The sequence below is a fragment of the Acipenser ruthenus genome, chromosome 33 (assembly GCF_902713425.1).
Source record: "Acipenser ruthenus chromosome 33, fAciRut3.2 maternal haplotype, whole genome shotgun sequence".
Classification (NCBI taxonomy): Eukaryota; Metazoa; Chordata; class Actinopteri; order Acipenseriformes; family Acipenseridae; genus Acipenser; species Acipenser ruthenus.
In genome coordinates this window covers 90,001-109,867 of record NC_081221.1, presented here as the reverse complement: position 1 = coordinate 109,867, position 19,867 = coordinate 90,001, and the positions used below count along the sequence as shown (strand labels likewise).

The 19,867-nt window shown below is 49.5% G+C and overlaps 1 protein-coding gene across 2 annotated transcripts; it reads left to right on the top strand.

Annotated features, from left to right (window-relative positions):
* Positions 1 to 1,019: 1,019 nt before the first annotated feature.
* On the top strand, positions 1,020 to 12,698 carry LOC117433397 (cyclin-dependent kinase 12-like). 2 transcript variants are annotated; one of them, XM_034055607.3, is made up of 14 exons: positions 1,020 to 3,287; positions 5,182 to 5,952; positions 6,192 to 6,368; positions 6,646 to 6,785; positions 7,081 to 7,251; positions 7,425 to 7,614; positions 7,716 to 7,772; positions 7,994 to 8,095; positions 8,183 to 8,260; positions 8,546 to 8,662; positions 8,751 to 8,882; positions 8,985 to 9,226; positions 9,612 to 10,049; positions 10,159 to 12,698. In XM_034055607.3, exons 1-14 carry the CDS (start codon positions 2,167 to 2,169, stop codon positions 10,782 to 10,784), a joined length of 4,362 nt encoding a protein of 1,453 aa, XP_033911498.3. In that variant the 5' UTR covers positions 1,020 to 2,166; the 3' UTR covers positions 10,785 to 12,698. The 2 variants fall into 2 exon arrangements, with proteins under 2 accessions (XP_033911498.3, XP_034775281.2); XM_034919390.2 differs by having other exon boundaries at positions 9,612 to 10,053; positions 10,159 to 10,363.
* Positions 12,699 to 19,867: the final 7,169 nt, after the last annotated feature.

The window sequence follows — 19,867 nt, the reverse complement described above, 5'->3', positions numbered from 1 at the left end:
AAATATGTCGAGTACGTACAAGCACAGCATAAGCGAGCAGCACTGAATTTGCCAGCGGGCACCACTTTGAGGACCACTGCTTTACAGGGACGGCGGGGGCCCCCCTAGGAGGCGGGGCCCTGGGCTTCAGCCCATGTAGCCCATTGGCTTAACACGGCCCTGCTCCTTCCCCATCTTGAACCGGGGTATATCCCAGATTTTCCTGGGGGGTGGGGGGTACGGAGTTGAAAGCGGAAGAAATTGTAAATATTTGTGCCGTTGTGCGGGTCCCGTCCCGTCCCCACCTCAGCCAAACACAACACAGACACACAGCATCTCCCAGTCTGGACTCGGAACCAGCCGGTCACTCACAATCCGGACCGCAGACAGACAGACTCATTGGCAATGGATTCAATATTGTCATCAATAACATCCATATTACTCCTTTTGCACCAAGGCCAGGCGAACACACCGCATCCATCCACATTATTGTATAGTGATTGCTTTTAAAAAATTGATTTATATTCCACGATATATCGCTACCGTACCGTAAACAATCATTGGCTGTTGACTATTTTAAAACACGGTTGTTTTAGTTTTCCAACATATTGGTGTGATTTCAATGATTTTAAATTCAACTAAATACTGTACAAAGTTATTTTGTCTGTTTTTTTTTTGACGGAGTTTTGGTTGAAATAAAAAAGACTGCGGGCATAATCGCTATACCTGCTAATAACGCGTGGCGGCGTTTTAATTCAAAGAAACGAACCTTTCATAAAGAGTTTTACTGCAGCCAGTTTGATTTTTTTCCCTAATGTTTTTAAAATGTCATGCTCAGACTACGAGCCTGTTCGTTTGATTGGCCGGTTTAGCAAACTTTGAAACGTCATAGTCGCGGGAGGAACAAGCATGGAGCTGCAGTTCTCGGGTAAAGGGCTAGGCGGCGCAGTGGTAGCGTTTACTCTCGCTCTGTGTCGAACTTGCCTTGTGGACACATCCAGTACATATTTTTGTTCCAACCAGTCCTAAACTAAAAATATTTATTTTAGATTCGCCTTGTTGCCTAATGCTGCCATAAACTGCCTGTTTCAAATGATTATGTAGGGCCGGTTTGGAACGCAATGGCTGGATATGCTGCAGCACAGGACCGCTGCGATTTGAAAGGCAGAGAGGACGTGGAATCCAATTATAGATATCACAGCCTGGCTAATTTGAAACACACCCTATTTTAGCTAGTCTTTAAAATAGTGTGTTTTCAGTTTATCAATGACTTTGTTTCTTTACAGATAGATGATCAATAGCGATAGATACAGCGCGGGTGAACGAGGGGCGGGGCTCCGCCCTGGAAAGGCAGTTGCTTGGTTACCGTGCGAGTGACACTTCCGGCTGCGGCTCGGGTGAGCGAGAGAGAGCAGAGACCAAAGGAGCCGTAATGGCGTCTGTCCTCTCGTCTTAGAAACAGGGACAGTAGCTGTTCTTAATCTGCAAACATCGCCCTAAATATAGGCCAGATAGGCTCCCAGGGCCATTGAAAATAAACTAGAACATCTGCTGCACACGAATATACTGACATTTCTGACCAATATCAAAAACAAAGAGATTAAAAGTCTATATATATATATATATATATATATATATATATATATATATATAAAGCGACCATGTAAACAGTATCAACCGATTCAAGTTTTCAATTTCAGTTTTGTGAAACAGTATCGCCCATTCATCATGGACTCTGGTTGTTTCTGAACTCCATCGGAAACAGAAGGAATTAAATACCTTTCCTTACGCCTGCACCCGGGCTAAGGAATAATAAAAAGGTGTTGATTATAGACGTTTCTTTTACAAAAAAAGAGAGAATTAAACACCAACAATAAACATCTTCGACTGCTGCTAGGGAGGGGAGAGATGATCAGGATGTAGCGACTTCTCTTTAAAAACGCTTTCACGTTCAGTCGATTTATTTGTGTTTTTATTTGTTTTTCTTCCGAGCAGGTCAGTGAGGGAGAGACCTGGAATCAATCGAGAGAAAGCATAGGAAAGAAACAGAGAGAGACCGTGGGCTACTCCGTGTTTTTTTTTTTTTTTTCTGTAATTATTAATTGTTAAGTTTACCTTTTTTTCGTTTTTTGTTTTATTACGTTAATGCTTCGTTGTGGTTGGAGAGGCCTGGCGTTGCCGTGAGGAATGCCCGGTTCTGAGAGACAACATGGAAGAAAATACCCGGATGGAGGCATTGTCGTTCAGTTACAACAGCAACCAAGCAACAGCGGGACCCTGCAAACCGCGCAGCCACAACCTTCCTCGGCTACAAACATGACCAGCAAAGACGGCAAGCACGCCCTCATGGCCTCCGTGTCCGGCTCCTCAGCTAAGCACAAGCGCCACAAGTCCAAATGCAACAAAGCAGCGCTCGACCACAGGCCCGGCACCACCACGAGCTCCGCGGCGCCCCCAGCGGTGAGTGTTAGTAAACCTTTAGTGGAATACGACGATATCAGCTCCGACTCCGACACGTTCTCGGACGTTCCGACAGGTAGGTCTGACAAGCGTGGCGGGGAGAGGTGTGCCGAGGCTGTGGCAGACCACCACGGGAAAAGGGGAGGTGTCAGCGTGGAAAGGCGGAGTCACAAGCACAGGCACCCCCACAAGAAGTCCAAAGACCCTCACAAGGTAAAGACAGTAGGGAGCAGGGAGAAGAAGAAAAGCAGCAAAGAGCGAGAGAAGGAGAAGGGAGGGGTCAGGGAGGGGGCCAGGAGCAAAGACAGGCCCTCGGGCTCCAGGAAGCTTGAGGACGCAGGGACTGGGAAGCGGGGCGAGCCTGCTGTCTCCTCATCCTCTTCCGCACCAGGACAACCAGCAGGCGCCAACCCCACTCCCTCCAAGAGCAAGGAGGGCGGCTGGGCAGCCAAATCCCACAAGGACAGCAAACAGAGGCGTGACAAGGGCGACTCCCGTGCTGCCTCCTCCCAAAAGGACAAGGGGGACAAGAGCCACCGCAAGAAGGGGTACAAGGGGAGCCCCCGTAGGAGGCAAAAGGGCTCCCCCAAACCCAGAGGCGGGGGAGGTGAAGACAGCCCTGAGGCAGTAGAGGGTGGGTATGGGCAGGACAATGAGGACAGTTACCACTACCACCACCGGAGGCAGCAGAGCCCCAGCCCCCCGGCCTGCAAGGAGCCCACCGGGAGGGGCAGCCGGCTCCGCTCCTCCAGCGACGAGAGAGACAGCAGCCCCGGATGCTCCAGCAGGAGGCGCTCTCTCAGCCCCTACGCAAACCGCAGGTCCTCCAGCGCCAGCCCAGAGTCACGGTGAGTAGCACACTGTTCTGTTCTGGGAGGGATTGGGGTAGAGGGGTGTCCTGCATTAGGGTTAGCAGGCAGTTAGAATCGTGTGCGTGTTTTCACTCTCCATGTTCAGTTGGAATTGTATTGTATTATATTGTGTTTTTGGGAGGGGTGAGTGCGCCACCTGCTGTTTTTCAAGCAGCCCCTTGTCGCACACGGTGTGTGTCCTGTGATTGAGCTCAAAGTTCATTCACTTACCAGCAGGTCAGCTACACCAGGTATGAAAACATCTTCCCGTCTGCAGGGAGAGCCCAGCTGAGGCACAGGCCTGGGTCACAGGCAGCAGCAGCAGCGCCTTTGTGCTTTTGCAGCTTGCTTTGGAGCAGGTTCGTGTTTTGCAACGCAGTCCCTGATTACAGTAGGACTCCTGGTGCATACAGTGTCAGTTCCAGGTTCTGCTGCTCTGAGATTTTAGCACTCCAGGCATCTGTGGCTCATAATAAAAACGTGGACTGGCTCAAAGCGCTATGCAGTGCAGAGTCTGCACAGCACTTTACTCTTGAGCATAATTAGGCAACACTTGAACTTAGCCAGTGTTGTGTAATGTTTACAAAGTTAATCTTAAAACGAAATGCCAACTCATGCGTGTGCTGCTGCACAGCAGGTGTGCTTTAAGGGTATGCAGTAAAACCTGGCATTGGAGCTCATGTCGCTGTGCAATGGGAGGCGTTTCCACCCTCGCTCGCTGCGTGTGAAATTCAACTTGTCTTGAGCTGTGGAGAGACTCCCTGCTGCTGGAGTTCAGTCGAGCTCTCAGTGGGGGAAATGCCATGCGTCTCGAAGCTACAGTACCGTTGATCTAAGACTGTTCAGTACAGCAGTGTTTTAGTTGGGAAGACAGCTGAGAATTGAAACAGCATTAGTGTTGGGGTGTTTAAATCAGGCTTGACAGGGGCTACTCTCAGTTGCTTTGTTTACAGCATGTCTGGGATCATCATTGCCTAGCGTTGTCATTACTGTTTCGTGGAGTGAGTGTCTGTCTGTCCGTCCGTCCGTCCGTCCGTCTGCCTGTGCATGTTGTGAGGACAACGTTTGGAAAACCGGACTCCACAAAGTTAGAACCGTGAAGTGTGTTCTGGTAATGCCTTCTGCTTTGAAGAAGCTTTAGTCCTGTTTTCAGTCCCTCTGTGATTTGTGTAAAGCAGGGCCTGACAGACCTGGGGGTAAGTGCAGTGGTGCCATTTGTAATAGATTGTAATTAAAATGTATTTGTTGTTGAACCTTGTCACAGCTGTGTCATTGTAAATCAATCACATCGTTGATCAATTGCATTTCAAGGACGCCCCTTTCCCAGCTGAGTCGTTCGCAGTTCCATGGTGTGTTTCACACCGAGACGTCGCTGTTCTTGTGTCTTCAAGAATTTTCAGTGATCCCCATTTCTTTGAAAAATTAAGTTCTGTAGTATGTTTCTGTGTTTGTACCTGTGATTCATTGCTTGGTTATTTAGAATACACAGAGTAAACGTGTTAATGTGTGTAGTTGTGTGTTTACTGTTGTAGTATAATTGTAATTACTGCAGCGTAATTGTAACTGCACAAAATATTATTGTAATTGTAATTCATTCTAACTGACCCCAGGTCAGGTTCCTGCACACTCTCTCTCTCTCTCTCGCTCTTTCTTTCTTTCTATCTCTTTCTTTCTTTCTTTCTTTCTTTCTTTCTCTGTCGTTCTCTCTCGCTCTCACTCGCTGTCTCACGCGCTCTTGGTCTCACTCTCGCTCTCTCACTCTCACTCTCTCTCTCTCTCTCTCTCTCTCTCGCTCTCTCTCGCTCTCTCGCTCTCTCACTCTCTCACTCTCACACTCACTCACTCTCTCTCACTCTCTCTCTCTCTCTCTCTCTCGCTCTCGCTCTCTCAGGCGGTCGGTTCGTTCCCGCAGCCGCTCCCCGCCCCCCTTCTCCTCCTTGTCCCGAGGATCCTCGTCTCGCTCTCACAGTAAGAAGCGCTCGTCGGGGTCTCGGAGCCGGCAGTCCAGTGTTTCGCCCCCCCCTCCCTCCTGCTTCCCACTGAATTCCAGCCTGGGGGCTGAGCTGAGCCGCAGGAAGAGGGAGCGCCAGGCCGCCGCTGCAGGGGCAGCGAGGAGCTCCCTGGGGCCACGGAGAGAGGAGCCCAGGGCCCTGCCAGCCAACGCCAAGAGAGGGCCGAGCAAGCCTCCCAAACCAGCAGAGAAACAGAGCGAGGCCGAAGCCAACTCCGTCACTGCAGGGGTCAAACCAGAGCTGGAGGAGGTGTCCCCCCCAGATGGGAACACAGCCCTCGAGAACCCCCCCCAGCCCCCACTCCCCCTCTCTGAGCCCCCCAGGGAGGAGCAGGTCTCACTGTCCGCTCCCCCTCCTCCTCTCCCAGTCCCCCAAATCTCATCTCCCCCTCCCCTGCCCTCGGCCACCCCTCCCCTTCCCCCACTCCCCCCTTCTCCTGCCACCCTCCTGCGCCAGCCTCCCCCTCCCCTGCCTGAGACCTACTCCCCCAGACCCCCTCCCCCCACTTCCTCACAGGGTAAATCTCCTGCCCCGCCCCCGTCGCGGAGCCCTGCCCATCCCCATCTCTCCTCACACCCCCACCCCAAGACATCCACCCTGCCCCCCCTCCCCCTGCCCCCCATGCTGCTGGGAGATAACAGCTTAGGCAGGTGAGTGATCCGTCCATTATTCCCTGTTCACATTAGTGCTGTGCACATGGAGCCTCATATGAGTGGAGGACAACCACATGTGTTAAAGTTTATATGTGTTTAATCTTAACACAGCTACAGTACAACACAGGACCACAGCTACAGTACAACACAGGACCACAGCTGCACACACTGACATTAGATGTCTTGCACATGTGAATTCTCTTTCCTGCCGTCCCTCCCCCCCCCTTCTCTTGTAGCCCGAAGGAATTGCCCCCTCATCGCTCTCAGAAGAAGGAGAAGGAGGGTCGAACGCGGCACCTGCTGACTGACCTGCCCCTGCCACCCTCCCTGCCAGGGGGGGACCCGTCACCCCCCCAGTCCCCCGTCCAGAAGACCTCCCCCCAGCCACTGTCTGCCTTCAAGAAGAGACCAAAGTGAGTCAGAGCTGCACCTCGCAAGGGATCTGCAGATAAACGCTGCCGGGGACAGACCTGTCGGCTCCACACACAGGATATGCGTCATGTCACTAAGACAACATGCATTCAAAGTCTATTCCATGTACACGCAATTGTTGTACGCAGACGGTCTCCCCCACATTCATCTGAAAGTAACGGCACTGTGATTGAGGGCTCCTCGTGGTGGCTTTTCTGATTGGTTACAGAAGTTCCAGGTCTGTGAAGGTTTTAATTGTTTCCCACGTGTTTAATCCAGGTTCTGCTGCCCGCGCTACGGGGAGAAGAAGCAGACGCAGAGCGACTGGGGGAAGCGCTGCGTCGACAAGTTTGGCATCATCGGCATTATCGGAGAGGGAACCTACGGCCAGGTGTACAAGGCGAAGGACAAGGACACAGGTGAGCAGGACTGGACTGCGATGGTCAAGGACTCTGAGTTTGAAGATGTATATTGTAAATTAATATGTGCTGTTGACCCAGTCTCTTGTGGTATACGAGTGTCTTCTCGTGAGCATTTTAGGTGGGAAAGAGGGCGACTCTCGCTGTGTGTTTTGGTCTGTGTCCAGGGGAGCTGGTGCAGTGACTGTCTCTCTGTGTTTGTGTTCAGGGGAGCTGGTGCAGTGACTGTCTCTCTCTCTCTCTCTCTCTCTCTCTCTCTCTCTCTCTCTCTCTCTCTCTATGTGTTTGTGTTCAGGGGAGCTGGTGGCCCTGAAGAAGGTGCGTCTCGACAATGAGAAGGAGGGGTTCCCCATCACAGCGATCCGAGAGATCAAGATCCTGCGGCAGCTGAACCACCGCAGCGTGGTCAACATGAAGGAGATCGTGACGGACAAGCAGGACGCACTGGACTTCAAGAAGGACAGAGGTCAGGGTCTGGGGTCGGTTCACAGGGTGGGTCAGGATTGACAGGGCGACGGCTGTCACAAACTCTCTGCCACCTTTGCTTGTATCCAGTGGCAATGTTACGGTGTTGGAACTACCCTATCTCGGTCTGTCCTCGTGGTCCGAGCGTCTCAGCCTCTCTTTACCTGTCCCCAGGTGCGTTCTACCTGGTGTTCGAGTACATGGATCACGACCTGATGGGCCTGCTGGAGTCGGGGCTGGTGCGCTTCTCAGAGGAACACATCAAGAGCTTCATGAAGCAGCTCCTGGAGGGGCTGGAGTACTGCCACAAGAAGAGCTTCCTGCACAGAGACATCAAGTGCTCCAATATACTGCTGAACAACAGGTACTGAGTCGGAGCGAGGGGCTGTGTGTGTGTCAGTGTGTGTGTGTGCGTCAGTGTGAGCATGTGGGAGAACGTAACTGTTGCCATTTGCCTTGTTTCAGCGGACAAATTAAACTGGCGGACTTCGGTCTGGCTCGACTCTACAACTCGGAGGAGAGGTGAGAGAATTGCTCCTCTATCGATTGGTCTCCTGTTTTCAATTAATTTCAATTTCTCAGTCAATCTTTATTTTATATAGCGCCTTTCATAGTGGACACCATCACAAAGCGCTTTACAAGGTGCAGTAACACTCAGAACAAGACTGCCGCGTGTAGCTGGGTGTGTCTTGCTCTGGGGTTTTCTGTCTTTCTGACTTCCTCTCTGTGCGTGCCCTCCTCAGCCGTCCCTACACCAACAAGGTGATCACACTGTGGTACCGGCCGCCCGAGCTGCTGCTGGGAGAGGAGCGCTACACTCCGGCCATCGACGTTTGGAGCTGCGGGTGAGTCTGGAGTCTGAAGCAGCCTTGTGCCCAGTCTGAAAGGAGTGCCAAACAAGCGGTTAAATGCGTCTGTCTGTCTCTCTGCAGCTGCATTCTCGGGGAGCTGTTCACCAAGAAGCCGGTCTTCCAGGCCAATCAGGAGCTGGCTCAGCTGGAGCTCATCAGGTACCCCCCAGACCCGTGTCTGTCTGCCTGTCTGGCCTGCCTGTCTCTGTCTGGCCGGCCTGCCTGTCTGTCTGTCTGTCCAGTGTGGCACTGACTCTTGGTTAAAAACATTTCAGTAGCAACCGTTTCGACACGAGCATTTCAGTACCTCATGCAGCGGCTCACTGTTTCAGCAATGGCTCGTTCTTGCTGAAATTCTGGTGGAGTTTTTGTGCACCGTGGGATTTTGCCAGGAGGGTGTGTTCAGTTTGTCCCGTGCCTAACCCAGCCTCCCCCTCTCCCCAGCCGGCTGTGTGGCAGCCCCTGCCCGGCGGCCTGGCCCGATGTCATCAAGCTGCCCTACTTCAACACCATGAAGCCCAAGAAGCAGTACCGGCGCCGGCTGCGCGAGGAGTTTGCATTGTGAGTGGAGCGCCTCCCTGTCTCTGTGGGTCTCTGTCTCTCCAGTGTCCCTGACTCACTGTCTCTCTCTTTGTCTCTCTGTGTCCAGTATCCCCAGCCACGCTCTGGACCTGCTGGACCGCATGCTGACCCTTGACCCCGGGCGGCGCTGCACAGCGGAGCAGGCCCTGCAGAGCGACTTCCTGAGCAGTGTGGAGCCGAGCAAGATGAGGCCCCCTGAGTGAGTGCAGAGCTAGAGAGCTGAGCCTGTGTGTGCCTCGCTGTGCAGTGTGGTACAGCACTGCACAGTACAGCGCATTCACGCCTCCCTCTCCCTCCCCAGCCTCCCCCACTGGCAGGACTGCCACGAGCTCTGGAGTAAGAAGCGACGGCGGCAGAGGCAGAGCGGGGTGGCCGAGGACGTGCCTGTCCCCAAACTGCCCCGCAAGGACCCGGCACCCCCTCCTGCAGGCACAGTTAACAGCCGCTCCACCCCCAGCCCAGAGAGAACGCAGCCCCCCGCCCCCCCCTCCAGACAGGCCCCCCCCGTGGAGGAGCTGCAAGGAGGGACCGCCACACTGAAAGGTGCGGTGTAGTGGTGTAACCTCGTACAGCCCTGTTACAATTTTACCAGAACTGAGCCTCTTGACACTGTGGTTCAGCGTTGCTTTGTAGAGTGTTAGCCAGCTCCCTGTTTCTGCTATTAGCCCTCTGTCTTAACACACTAAGTACCAAATAGATGTTTCTTTGAAAAAATCAGAACACAAGCTGTATTTCTGTGATTTCCATGTCCATTTAGACTGTTTGCAGTTAACAACATTAGAGAGTAAGTTATCATAACGATATAGTTAGAGAACATTTAAATAGCATGCCTTTTAAAAATGCTCAAAGGAGAACAGTTAATGGGTTAACCTGATTCGTCCACTGCTCTGGGCAGGTCTGGCTAACCCCGCCCCTCTCCTCTCTGCAGGTCTCGGTGAGGCCGCAGAGCAGCTCAATCAGAACGAGATGGCCGTGCTGCTCAATCTGCTCCAGAGGCAGACGGACCTCAGCCTGCCCCAGATGGCTCAGCTGCTGAATGTGGGTTCAAACCCAGAGACTCAGCAGCAGCTGGAATCTCTCACCCAATCGCTGTCCGCGCTGACAGAGGCATCCAATCAGCAGCGAGGGCACCAGAAGGAGCAGCAGGAGGAGGAGCCTGGCTCTGCAGAACCTGCCGCAGCGCAGCCCCACCCCCCTGAGCCTGCCCCATTGGCTGAACTGCCTGCCAGTCAAGAGGACCTGCCCAATCTGCTGGCTCTGCTGCTGGGGCAGCTCATCAAGCCACAGAAAGGGGCGGAGCAAACAGATGAGCGCAACGGCATCCAATTGGAGGAGCCGCCTGCAGCCAGTGGCAATGAACGCAAAGGCAAGTGCGTGAGCGGGGCAGTGCAGCAGTCGATCTACCCGTCTGTTTTGGGATTTCCTCACACTGTACACGTTGTGTGTATGTTTATTGTTGTTTTTTTCCCCTGCAGAGTCAGGTGTGGGCAGACGGAAGGCACCGGGTTCGAGTCAGAGTGTGGTTCCCCCTGAGAAGAGGCCTCCCGAACCCCCGGGCCCCCCCCCAGGACCCCCTCCCCTTCCCTCCAGTGAGGCCGATGGAGAGCTCCCAGTCTCCCAGGATCTGAACCCAGCGGTGGCTGCGGCTCTGCTGCAGCTCATCACCCAACAGGAGGCGGGGCCAGGCCAGGAGAAGGCGGGGCCCAGGGGGAGGGGGGAGGAGTCCAAACACAGAGGGGCGGAGCCAGCTAAGCACAGTGCAGCGCGTTCCTCCAGCCAGCAGAGTGCAGCGCTGCCAGCACGGACTTGCACTGTGGTGGGGGGTGACCCCCCTGAGCACCCCCCTCCTGACAGAGCTGCACCCGAGCCAGACCCCCCGTCTGGGAAGCTGCTGCTGCTCCCCCCCAGCTCCATGCAGTTCCCTGGGGATCAGGACCTGCGGTTCAGCCGTGGTGCGCCCATAGGGAAGCAGCCTACCGAACTAGGGGCCACAGAGCACAGCCATTCTGAGGGGGCCACAGGGTGGGGTTCCAACAAGGGGTACAGGGAAGCCGCCCGCGCTCAGTCCAGGGGGGGCAGAGGGAAAGGGGTGCCCTACTGAGCATCAGTACCCGCTGCAGTGACAGGGAGCCCTAAGAGGATTGGGGCCTCCTCACTGACTGCTTCTCATGTTAATGAGGGTCCAAACCGATACCCCGTTAAGGAGGTGTTGAGGGAGGCAAGTGAGCCTTAACTGAACCCCGAAGTAACTGGGACCCTTTGTGAACCCCCACCCTCCCTGGCCACCCCCGTACTGTATTTAGGGTTACTTAGAAGGGTTAGAAAGACTACAGTGTTTGTTTTTTTCTTTCATGGAGGCTTGAGCTGTCGGTCTGAGAGGTTGTTTTTTGGTATGGAAAGTGTAGGTCTGGAGTGGCTGAACTGTGGAGCAGCGACTCCGACAGACACTGAAATCCTTAGACCTGCGATTCTGGGGGCTGAATGATTTTGGGGGGTGGGGGGGGGGGTTGTTGAGGGGACCTGTGGTTTGAATGGATCGTGCTCAGTAACTAACACACTAACTGGAATATAACAAGTACAAAGACTGCTTAATGTGAAATACTGAATTATATGTGAGAAGAAACCTGACCTGACCTTGTGCCTCGTGCGCCTCTTTCAGTGACCCCTACTTGACCTGGCCCCCGAGAGGGGGGCTGCATGAGGTACGCACCACGTGATTATTTTTAGTTTTTTAAGCGAAGCTTTTTTGTTAGACAGTGCAGAATTGATGTAAGAGATCCACGGTGTTCCAGCACTCGGGAGAGCAGCCAGACTGATTCTCTTTATTTCGGGGTGTGTGTAGTGCGCCCTGTGAGGCTGCTGTCTGTGTCCTGTACCTCTGTGTGGAACACGAATGCCCCCCCCCCCCCCCCCCCACTAGCAATGTGCTGGAGATGGGCTTCAAGCTGGATTGCACGCTCTAACTCGCTCTCTCCTGGGAGCTGAAATCTCCGTCTCCATGGCAACAGTGGCAATGTTTTTTAGCTCGCTGTGCTTTGAGCTGCACACTGCAGACTGCTGCCCACCCAGGTGTGCAGAGTGGAGGCTGCCATTGTGGATCCAGCACAGCATCAGCGCTCTGCAGGAACCCATAGAGCAACTGGACCAAAATGGCAGACATAGGAATGCAGTTTCACCGCACCCTTCTTTCCTCGCTAAACACCCCTCTCCCTCTTCCCTGAAATCGCATCATACGATCGCACGCAGCGCCCTCTAGTGTTTACGCTGCCATATACCTCAAGGAATACCAGTGGTTCAGTTTGAACTGTTCTGAATTAACCCTTTAAGTCTGTTTGAAAGCTCTGCATATACCTTGTCTTCCATTTAGTGTCATTTATCTGTCCCCCCCCAGCCTGGCTGAGTTGTATTCGCCAGTATGGAAGAGGCAGGAACTGAACGGTTCCTGATAGTGTATTTTCTGCTTGCTCAATGTTTAGCAGTGTACGATGAATCACGCAATTTCTGTCCGTTTTTACTTTCTTTTACTTTTTTGTTTCTGCAAGTTGTTCCCCAGATCCTGCTACAGCTTTGAGAGTTACACACATGAAATATGTTAGAACAGCTATTGTGAAATTAGTGTGCAAGTCTTCAATGCTGCCCTGTGCTTTCAGCCACAATCTGTCTAAAACTTTCCATCCATCCAGGTCTTCAGGGTGAGATTAAAAGGTTTCCTCTCCCCTTTCCTGGCACTTTTTGTACAGGTTGGTACAGAAATGCATTTCACTGTGTGCCCCCCAGCAGTGTGCCCCCAGGCAGCGAGCGCAGCCCGTCTCTGTCTGCATGCTGTTTGATCTGCAGCACATACAGCTTGAGTTCAGTTTCATTTTTTTTTTTGTTTCTCTGCCATTGGGGGGTGTGTGAAGAAACCATTTGGTTGTACCGATGTCTGTACAGATATTTTGTAATATATAAATTTTTTGTTTATTAAATTCAATCTGAAGGTTAGAAACAAAATAAATGTGTGTCGTGATTATTTTTTGGTAAACTGCAGGTTCAATATATTTTTTCTTTTTAAGAGGGGGCTGCAGCAAAATCCAAACTCTAAAGAATTTTTTTTTGTTTGTTTTTGTCTGATGAAATTTAATGTTAAAAAAAATCGATATTGATCTGTGAAGTCCTATAGATCCAGTGACTTCCCTGTTCATTCAGTTAATACGAAGGTGTTGATCGGGCTTCAGAAACCCTAACTGGCACAAATCTTGGACTACCGTAAGCATGGTCTGTGTTAGCCTTGCTCCCTGGGTAAGGGTGTGGGTTTGAGTAGCTCAGTGGGTAGAGAAAGTGGAAGGTTGTGTGTTTCTGGTTGGGGGTGAATGAATCGGCTGATGCCGTTTCTAAAGCTCCACCGACAGCAGGGCAAGGTGCCCCAGATTACAGGGGAGGGGGGTTGCCCCTCAAGGCTCACCAGATGGTGATTCTCTGAAACGGTACTGCAGACATTAACCCCTTACACTCCCTCACAGCCTTAATGCACCACAATGACTGGAGAGCCTGCAGTCCTTGGTTAGAGGTGTTCACTTGCAGTCCAGTGTGCAGAGCGCTGGTGGTTCTGCCTCGGAGTTGGGGGGCACTGGAGGTCTTCCTTGCATTATTCCAATGCGCCGCTGGGAGAGGGAGTTCCTGGACTATAATACAGGCTTCGGGAAGCAGGATGCAGCCCGACCCAGGGGTCCTCCAGCATCGGCGGTCTGTAGAACTTGCACATGTCCTCCGACTCCCTCCTGGAGCCCCAAGAGTGGTGAGGTCTGGGGCAGTCTTGCAACCAGAGCGGAGAGGAGCAGTAAAGCCCTGGAACGTGAGAGACGAGGGTCCAGTACAGGGGTGTCCAATCCTGGTCCTGGAGGGCCAGGGTCCCTCCTGGTTTTTGTTCCAACTGTACCCTAAATTTAATTGGATCAAAGCACTTCATTGATCCGATTATGTAATTTAGGACCAGGATTGCCCACCCCTGGTCTAGGAGGTAGGAGGTGGTCTAGTTAAGGCATTTGAGTGCATTACAAAAATGCACAACAGTAAACTTGTTTTCTTCATAAGAAAGTTTACAAACGAGAGGAGGCCATTCGGCCCATTTTGCTCGTTTGGTTGTTAGTAGCTTATTGATCCCAGAATCTCATCAAGCAGCTTCTTGAAGGATCCCAGGGTGTCAGCTTCAACAACATTACTGGGGAGTTGGTTCCAGACCCTCACAATTCTCTGTGTAAAAAAGTGCCTCCTATTTTCTGTTCTGAATGCCCCTTTATCTAATCTCCACTTGTGACCCCTGGTCCTTGTTTCTTTTTTCAGGTCGAAAAAATCCCCTGGGTCGACATTGTCTATACCTTTTTGAATTTTGAATGCTTGAATCAGATCGCCGCGTAGTCTGCATACGACATGCCTTTTAAATTCTGGTTGCTCTTCTTTGCACTCTTTCTAGAGCAGCAATATCCTTTTTGTAACGAGGTGACCAGAACTGAACACAATATTCTAGGTGAGGTCTTACTAATGCATTGTAAAGTTTTAACATTACTTCCCTTGATTTAAATTTAACACTTCTCACAATATATCCGAGCATCTTGATGGCCTTTTTTTTATAGCTTCCCCACATTGTCTAGATGAAGACATTTCTGAGTCAACATAAACTCCTAGGTCTTTTTCATAGATTCTTTCTTCAATTTCAATGTCCCGATCAAAGACAATGGTGTGTGGTGAGGGGGCAGTTTACAAACTCAAACAATTCACTTTGGAGAAGAAGTAATCACACATTGATTAAATTCCATCTATTTTAACTATATTATGTTTCCATTGCTTGAATTATGTTTAAATACATAAATGAAACATCAACAAATTGGGCGCACTCTCTTTCATTTTGAATCACGGGACTTTGACATTTGTTAAACGACCCATCTTTAGATCTACAGATAAACAGATCTACAGTATAGAAGCGTGACGTTTTGGCTCGTGCGTTGTATCGTGGTACCTTTCAGAAGTCTGTCAGTATTTCTGAAAACAGTAAAACCGAATCGTGTTAATGGACGGATCTTGACAGATCGCACTAGTTACTCCTCATATTTCTTCCCAGTCCAATGTTGTTAACAGCAGTTTAATATATTCTAGCAAATGCATTGCAGCGAGAATGTTTTAAAATAATGTTAGCAGCAATTAATATCGCTGAATGGAACACTGTTTGCATCACGGATCACCTACATTGTGAACAGGCTTGGTACGAACCTTAAACATACAACACACACAGCAATTGGGTGTGGTTACATTTCTGATACAATATATCATATTTGCATCAATGTTTAGTGATTAATGGGAGCGAAACAATATCATCTTATGATATGTATCTCTAATAACCCTAAACAGCATACTAAAGACTTCAGTTGTTTAAAAATGTTGCTCACGTTTCAGAGATCGATGCAAATAGATGGAATCGAGTCTTAAACCCTTAAGAATACCCCAGGGTAGGTCCATTAAATACCCCAGGGTAGGTCCATTAAATACCCCAGGGTAGGTCCATTAAATACCCCAGGGTAGCTCCATTAAATACCCCAGGGTAGCTCCATTAAATACCCCAGGGTAGCTCCATTAAATACCCCAGGGTAGCTCCATTAAATACCCCAGGGTAGCTCCATTAAATACCCCAGGGTAGCTCCATTAAATACCCCAGGGTAGGTCCATTAAATACCCCAGGGTAGCTCCATTAAATACCCCAGGGTAGCTCCATTAAATACCCCAGGGTAGTTCCAATAAAGGTAAAACAACTTCCACAATAAGTATTTCGTTTTTGGCTATCTTCCCTGCCCTTTCAAAACCCACTTCGACGAGCAGTAAACTCGAGGCTCTGCCAGCTGCACTGTTCAGAAAATCCTCCTAAACAGATTGTAAAATGTCATCTCGCTTACCCATATACTTATTTTATTAATAGCAGGATTGTAAAGGATTTAAGAATGTTCAGATATTATGAGCAATTTAAATCTGTGGGGTAAAAGTTTGTGTTTAAACTTTCTGAAAAGCAACCACTTCACCGAGTACGTGCACGGGGACCGCAAACCACAAGAGGGCGCTGTCAGCCACATAAACTCCCAGATGCCTCCATTCAATTCCTTCCCAGGTCTGGTAATTCCTGCAGGGCAGGCGCTGCTGCTGTGCTGGAACCCCGTACGATATGGAAGGAATGAGAATGGTCTGCGATTTAAAACAATCAAAATCGATAAATAATAATAATAATAATAATAATAATAATAATAATAATAATAATAATAATAATAATAATAATAATCTTATTCCTTGTGTTTCAAAGTGATTATCATCGATATTTCTCTATCCCCGCTGTAATGTTATAAATCATGTCCCTCCTCGTGTCATTTTGACCTTGGCATCCACTGAGTGCTTTGGAGACAGCATTATACGGCTGCAGCTGCAGAGTTGAGAATCGTACCCGTCCTGCGCAATCCCAAACCTCCAGTCTGGGCAGGGCTGTGTCTGTGAGAATCCTAGACCAGTGTGTTTGTTACAGCACTCCCAGAAGAAGGACTAAAGACGAAACATCTGCTGATTTCCAAAACAATTTCACCATGGCTGGGTAATAAATAGCAAACAGCTGCCGGTGCCACTGTAGGCTGGGCACAGGCACAGTGCCATGGGGGTGAGGGGGAGGGCATATATCAGTCTGGAGGAGGAGGGGGTGCAGAGCCGTTTCTGTGATGTGCCCCTCTGTCTGCCAGGCAGTGCCATCCCAATGGTGATTGTAATGCTAGTTACCTGCAGTGCAGGGCTGCAGGATTTATTTATTTATTTATTTATTTATTTATTTATTTATTTATTTATGTATTTATTTATTTAAGGGCAACGGTCTAAAGGATTGTACTTATTCTTACAGAATGAACGATTTACTATAGAAGTTGGTTCACCTTTAATGGAAATACCACAGGAGTATATTTGCAGAACCGTCTAGTGTCCATTTCCACATTCTCTATTTCTCCCACGTTGAATCCTATGCAGGCATTTTAGGTCATTTTTCCTACTTTGACTTTCAGGTGAGGGGCGTCTTTAAAAACTTCAGTCTTCAGTGTGTGTTAGAACATAAGAACATAAGAAAGTTTACAAATGAGAGGAGGCCATTCGGCCCATCTTGCTCGTTTGGTTGTTGGTAGCTTATTGATCCCAGAATCTCATCAAGCAGCTTCTTGAAGGATCCCAGGGTGTCAGCTTCAACAACATTACTGGGGAGTTGGTTCCAGACTCCCACGATTCTCTGTGTTGAGTGTGATAAGCATTACAAGATGACATTGTTTAAGTCTGGTGCTCACATGCAAAAATGAATGCTAAGTAGAAAAAATCTAATATTGAGAAAAGCTGAGTCTAATAAAGCAGAGCCGGAGGATCCTATTTGAATGATATAAATGCCAGTGGTATTTCCAGCAGGTCTCTTTGATGCCTCCCCCGGAACCAGAGCCTTTACCTGGATGTGCCGGCCAGGTCCCTCCCTTTGCTTGCCCCACTTAAACTGCAGTGATAAAAACAGTAATGCAATTTGTAAATGGAGATTGGGGCAGCTTGCGTTTTGATTTAATTACTGCCTTCTCTGCAGCCCTAACTAACCCTTATTCATCAATAATGCATGGCTTCTTGTTAAGCCGCCGTAATTAATCCACGGTTACCATAATTAAAAGCCCAAAATCCCACAAGATGGCCCCGGCTAGCCCTAACTCTGCTGCTGCTGCTGGAAACACACGGAGTGCCTCACTCTGACAAGGTGAGAGAGCCAGTCTGTCTGCCTGCCTAATCTTCACCTATAGGGGACAAATCTGGAAATCAAGCAAAATAAACTGAAAATCTTCCATGCATGGTCACTGATCACGATGAATAATACATGACTGCTGGAGCGGAATAATACTCAAGCCTCTTAAAAAGAGGATCAGTGGTACAGTATTCAGAAAGTTTACCTTCTAGTACTATAAGAGATTGATCGAAGTCATGGATAGACCCCTGTAGATGAATGCAAGCCTTGTTCCAACGTCAGCCAGCAGGTGCCTCCTGCAGTGTTCAGTGGAGATCAGGGCTCACAGCTATGTGTGATACACTCTGTAGCACGAGCTGGAGATGGTCAAAGCTCCAATTAAGACTGCCACTGGCTAGGTGAGCGCACAGGGAATTGAGATTTCAAATCTCTTTGGCCACCGGGAGCCTGAAGTACCTACTCCTGAGTGTAACACAGTATACACCGTGTTTTAATTATTACTGTCACTGTTACATTATTATTATTTATTTACTGTTACAGTCAAACCTGTATTAAATGTTACCTGGCTTCCTTTTTAAAGTGAATGAAGCTTCCCTCTGCTTCATTCTGAATTTCTATTAATTATTGAAGCAACACAGTGACACAGGCAGACTGTAGCCTCTTAGTCCTCCGCGCAGACACACAGACACACAGACAGAAGCTTCTTAGCCCTGTGACTTTTCTCAGATTTGCAGACAGACAGAGGACTCTAAAAGCCTCTTCGGCCCTGCCTTGTTCTCAGATCTCTTGTTTAATTTTTAATTCAGAGTGCAGTGGCCTGGTCTCCTGTATCCTCGCCCCACCTTCACATGATTTATTGCTCACAAATACCACAGCACTAATTAGCCTAGTAATTAATTAAAAGGAATTTGCATATTTGCATGTGCAATTAGTACTGTGCAGCGGGCAGAGGAGAGAAAGAAAGAGAGGGAGAGAGGAGGTGAAGGTGGGGGTCATTAACCTGGGTGTCCTTGTTAAGGGCAAAAATATTTAACCTGATATTTATTCCATTATTACATTTTGCATAGCAGACAGTGCCATCATTGGTCGTATGCAGTAACTGCGCTTTGCGTTTTTTCACCTTTGCACAAAGTTCTATTCGGGGTTTCCTTCCTTGCAGCCCTTGTGCTTGTTCAGAGTATAATGAGAAATGCTGCGAGGGTCCGTGGAGAGGCTCAATGTGAACCCCAGCGCACACCGCCAGCGCCGGAGTGAACCAAGTCTTCATTCCTGGACAGTGGCTTGGTAAGCTGTGGCAGGGCACAACCTGTCAGCACATTTAAACAGAGGTTCATTTGAATCTGTACGAAATGTGAATTAGTGTGGCTGTAGAGTGTGATTCATTCCGTATAGCCAGAGTAACACAAACGACACACATGAAGGATGCGGTACACGAACACTCCCCACTGTTCAGAGTATAGGAATGCTGTCACAGAACTGGCAGGCCGAGCTCCTCACAACACATAACTGTGACAGCCGCTTATCGCTGGCTGCTCCACTCTCAACCACAGACCTCTAATGCCTTCCACTCATTGAACAATATTCTGTTTGGACACATCTCGTTGAATTTGAGTCGGAGCGGGAGTGTGATAATTAAGCAGGAGAATGCAGAGAATTCGTCACTGCCTTTTTAGAGAAGAATAAAAAATGATCTTTAAGTAACGTGAGAGCTGCTGGCATACCTGTGTTTGACCACCTGGTAGTGCTAAGTGCTAAGCCACTGCCTAGACAAAGCATGCCTGTTTCATAGGAGCAATTTTTCCTCATAATAGGAAAACTGTGATTGCCAATAACCAGATCAAGTAGGTATGTTTCAAAAGTAAATACGTTAAAATAATTTTACAGCATGGAGGACCAATGCAATCATCTTCAGTTGAATTTTACCATCGTCTAAGTGTTTTTTTTTTTTTTAATGCTGCCAATGCTTTGCATGTATTGCTATTCATATAATTGATGATTATTATAGATCTATCAATGAATCTATATTATTATACCATGCCTATTACTCCCGGCAGGCTCACATCGGCTGGATTCGGTGTGCGTGTGCGTGTCGGTGTGTGCGTGCCTGTGTGCTAAGCTGGCACGCGCTGGCAGCTGCCGGTATCACGCATGGGCAGCGTTTGCTGTGTTGTTGGGCAGAGAGATGCAAATCAAAGATTTTGCTCTCGTGGTGCCAAACAATAGCTTAGATATCCAGCACGTGGGCTGCAGGTTAGGTGAAGAGATTGCGTCTGTTGTAGCAGAGCTATAAGTATAGGCTGGCTCGCTGGCTGGCAGTGCCAATCTGTCTCGGTGTCATGCAGCGCTGTTTGTGTCCTGCATCACACACGCACACACACACACACACCTGAGTTCGCTATGCTGCACTGTATGAATCTGCATTG

Coding starts and splice junctions, on each gene's coding strand:
- LOC117433397 (XM_034055607.3), top strand. CDS start 2,167: ATGCCCGGTTCTGAGAGACAACATGGAAGAAAATACCCGGATGGAGGC. Junction 8,663..8,750: donor CTGCGCGAGGAGTTTGCATT/GTGAGTGGAGCG, acceptor CTCTGTGTCCAG/TATCCCCAGCCACGCTCTGG. Junction 8,883..8,984: donor AGCAAGATGAGGCCCCCTGA/GTGAGTGCAGAG, acceptor CTCCCTCCCCAG/CCTCCCCCACTGGCAGGACT.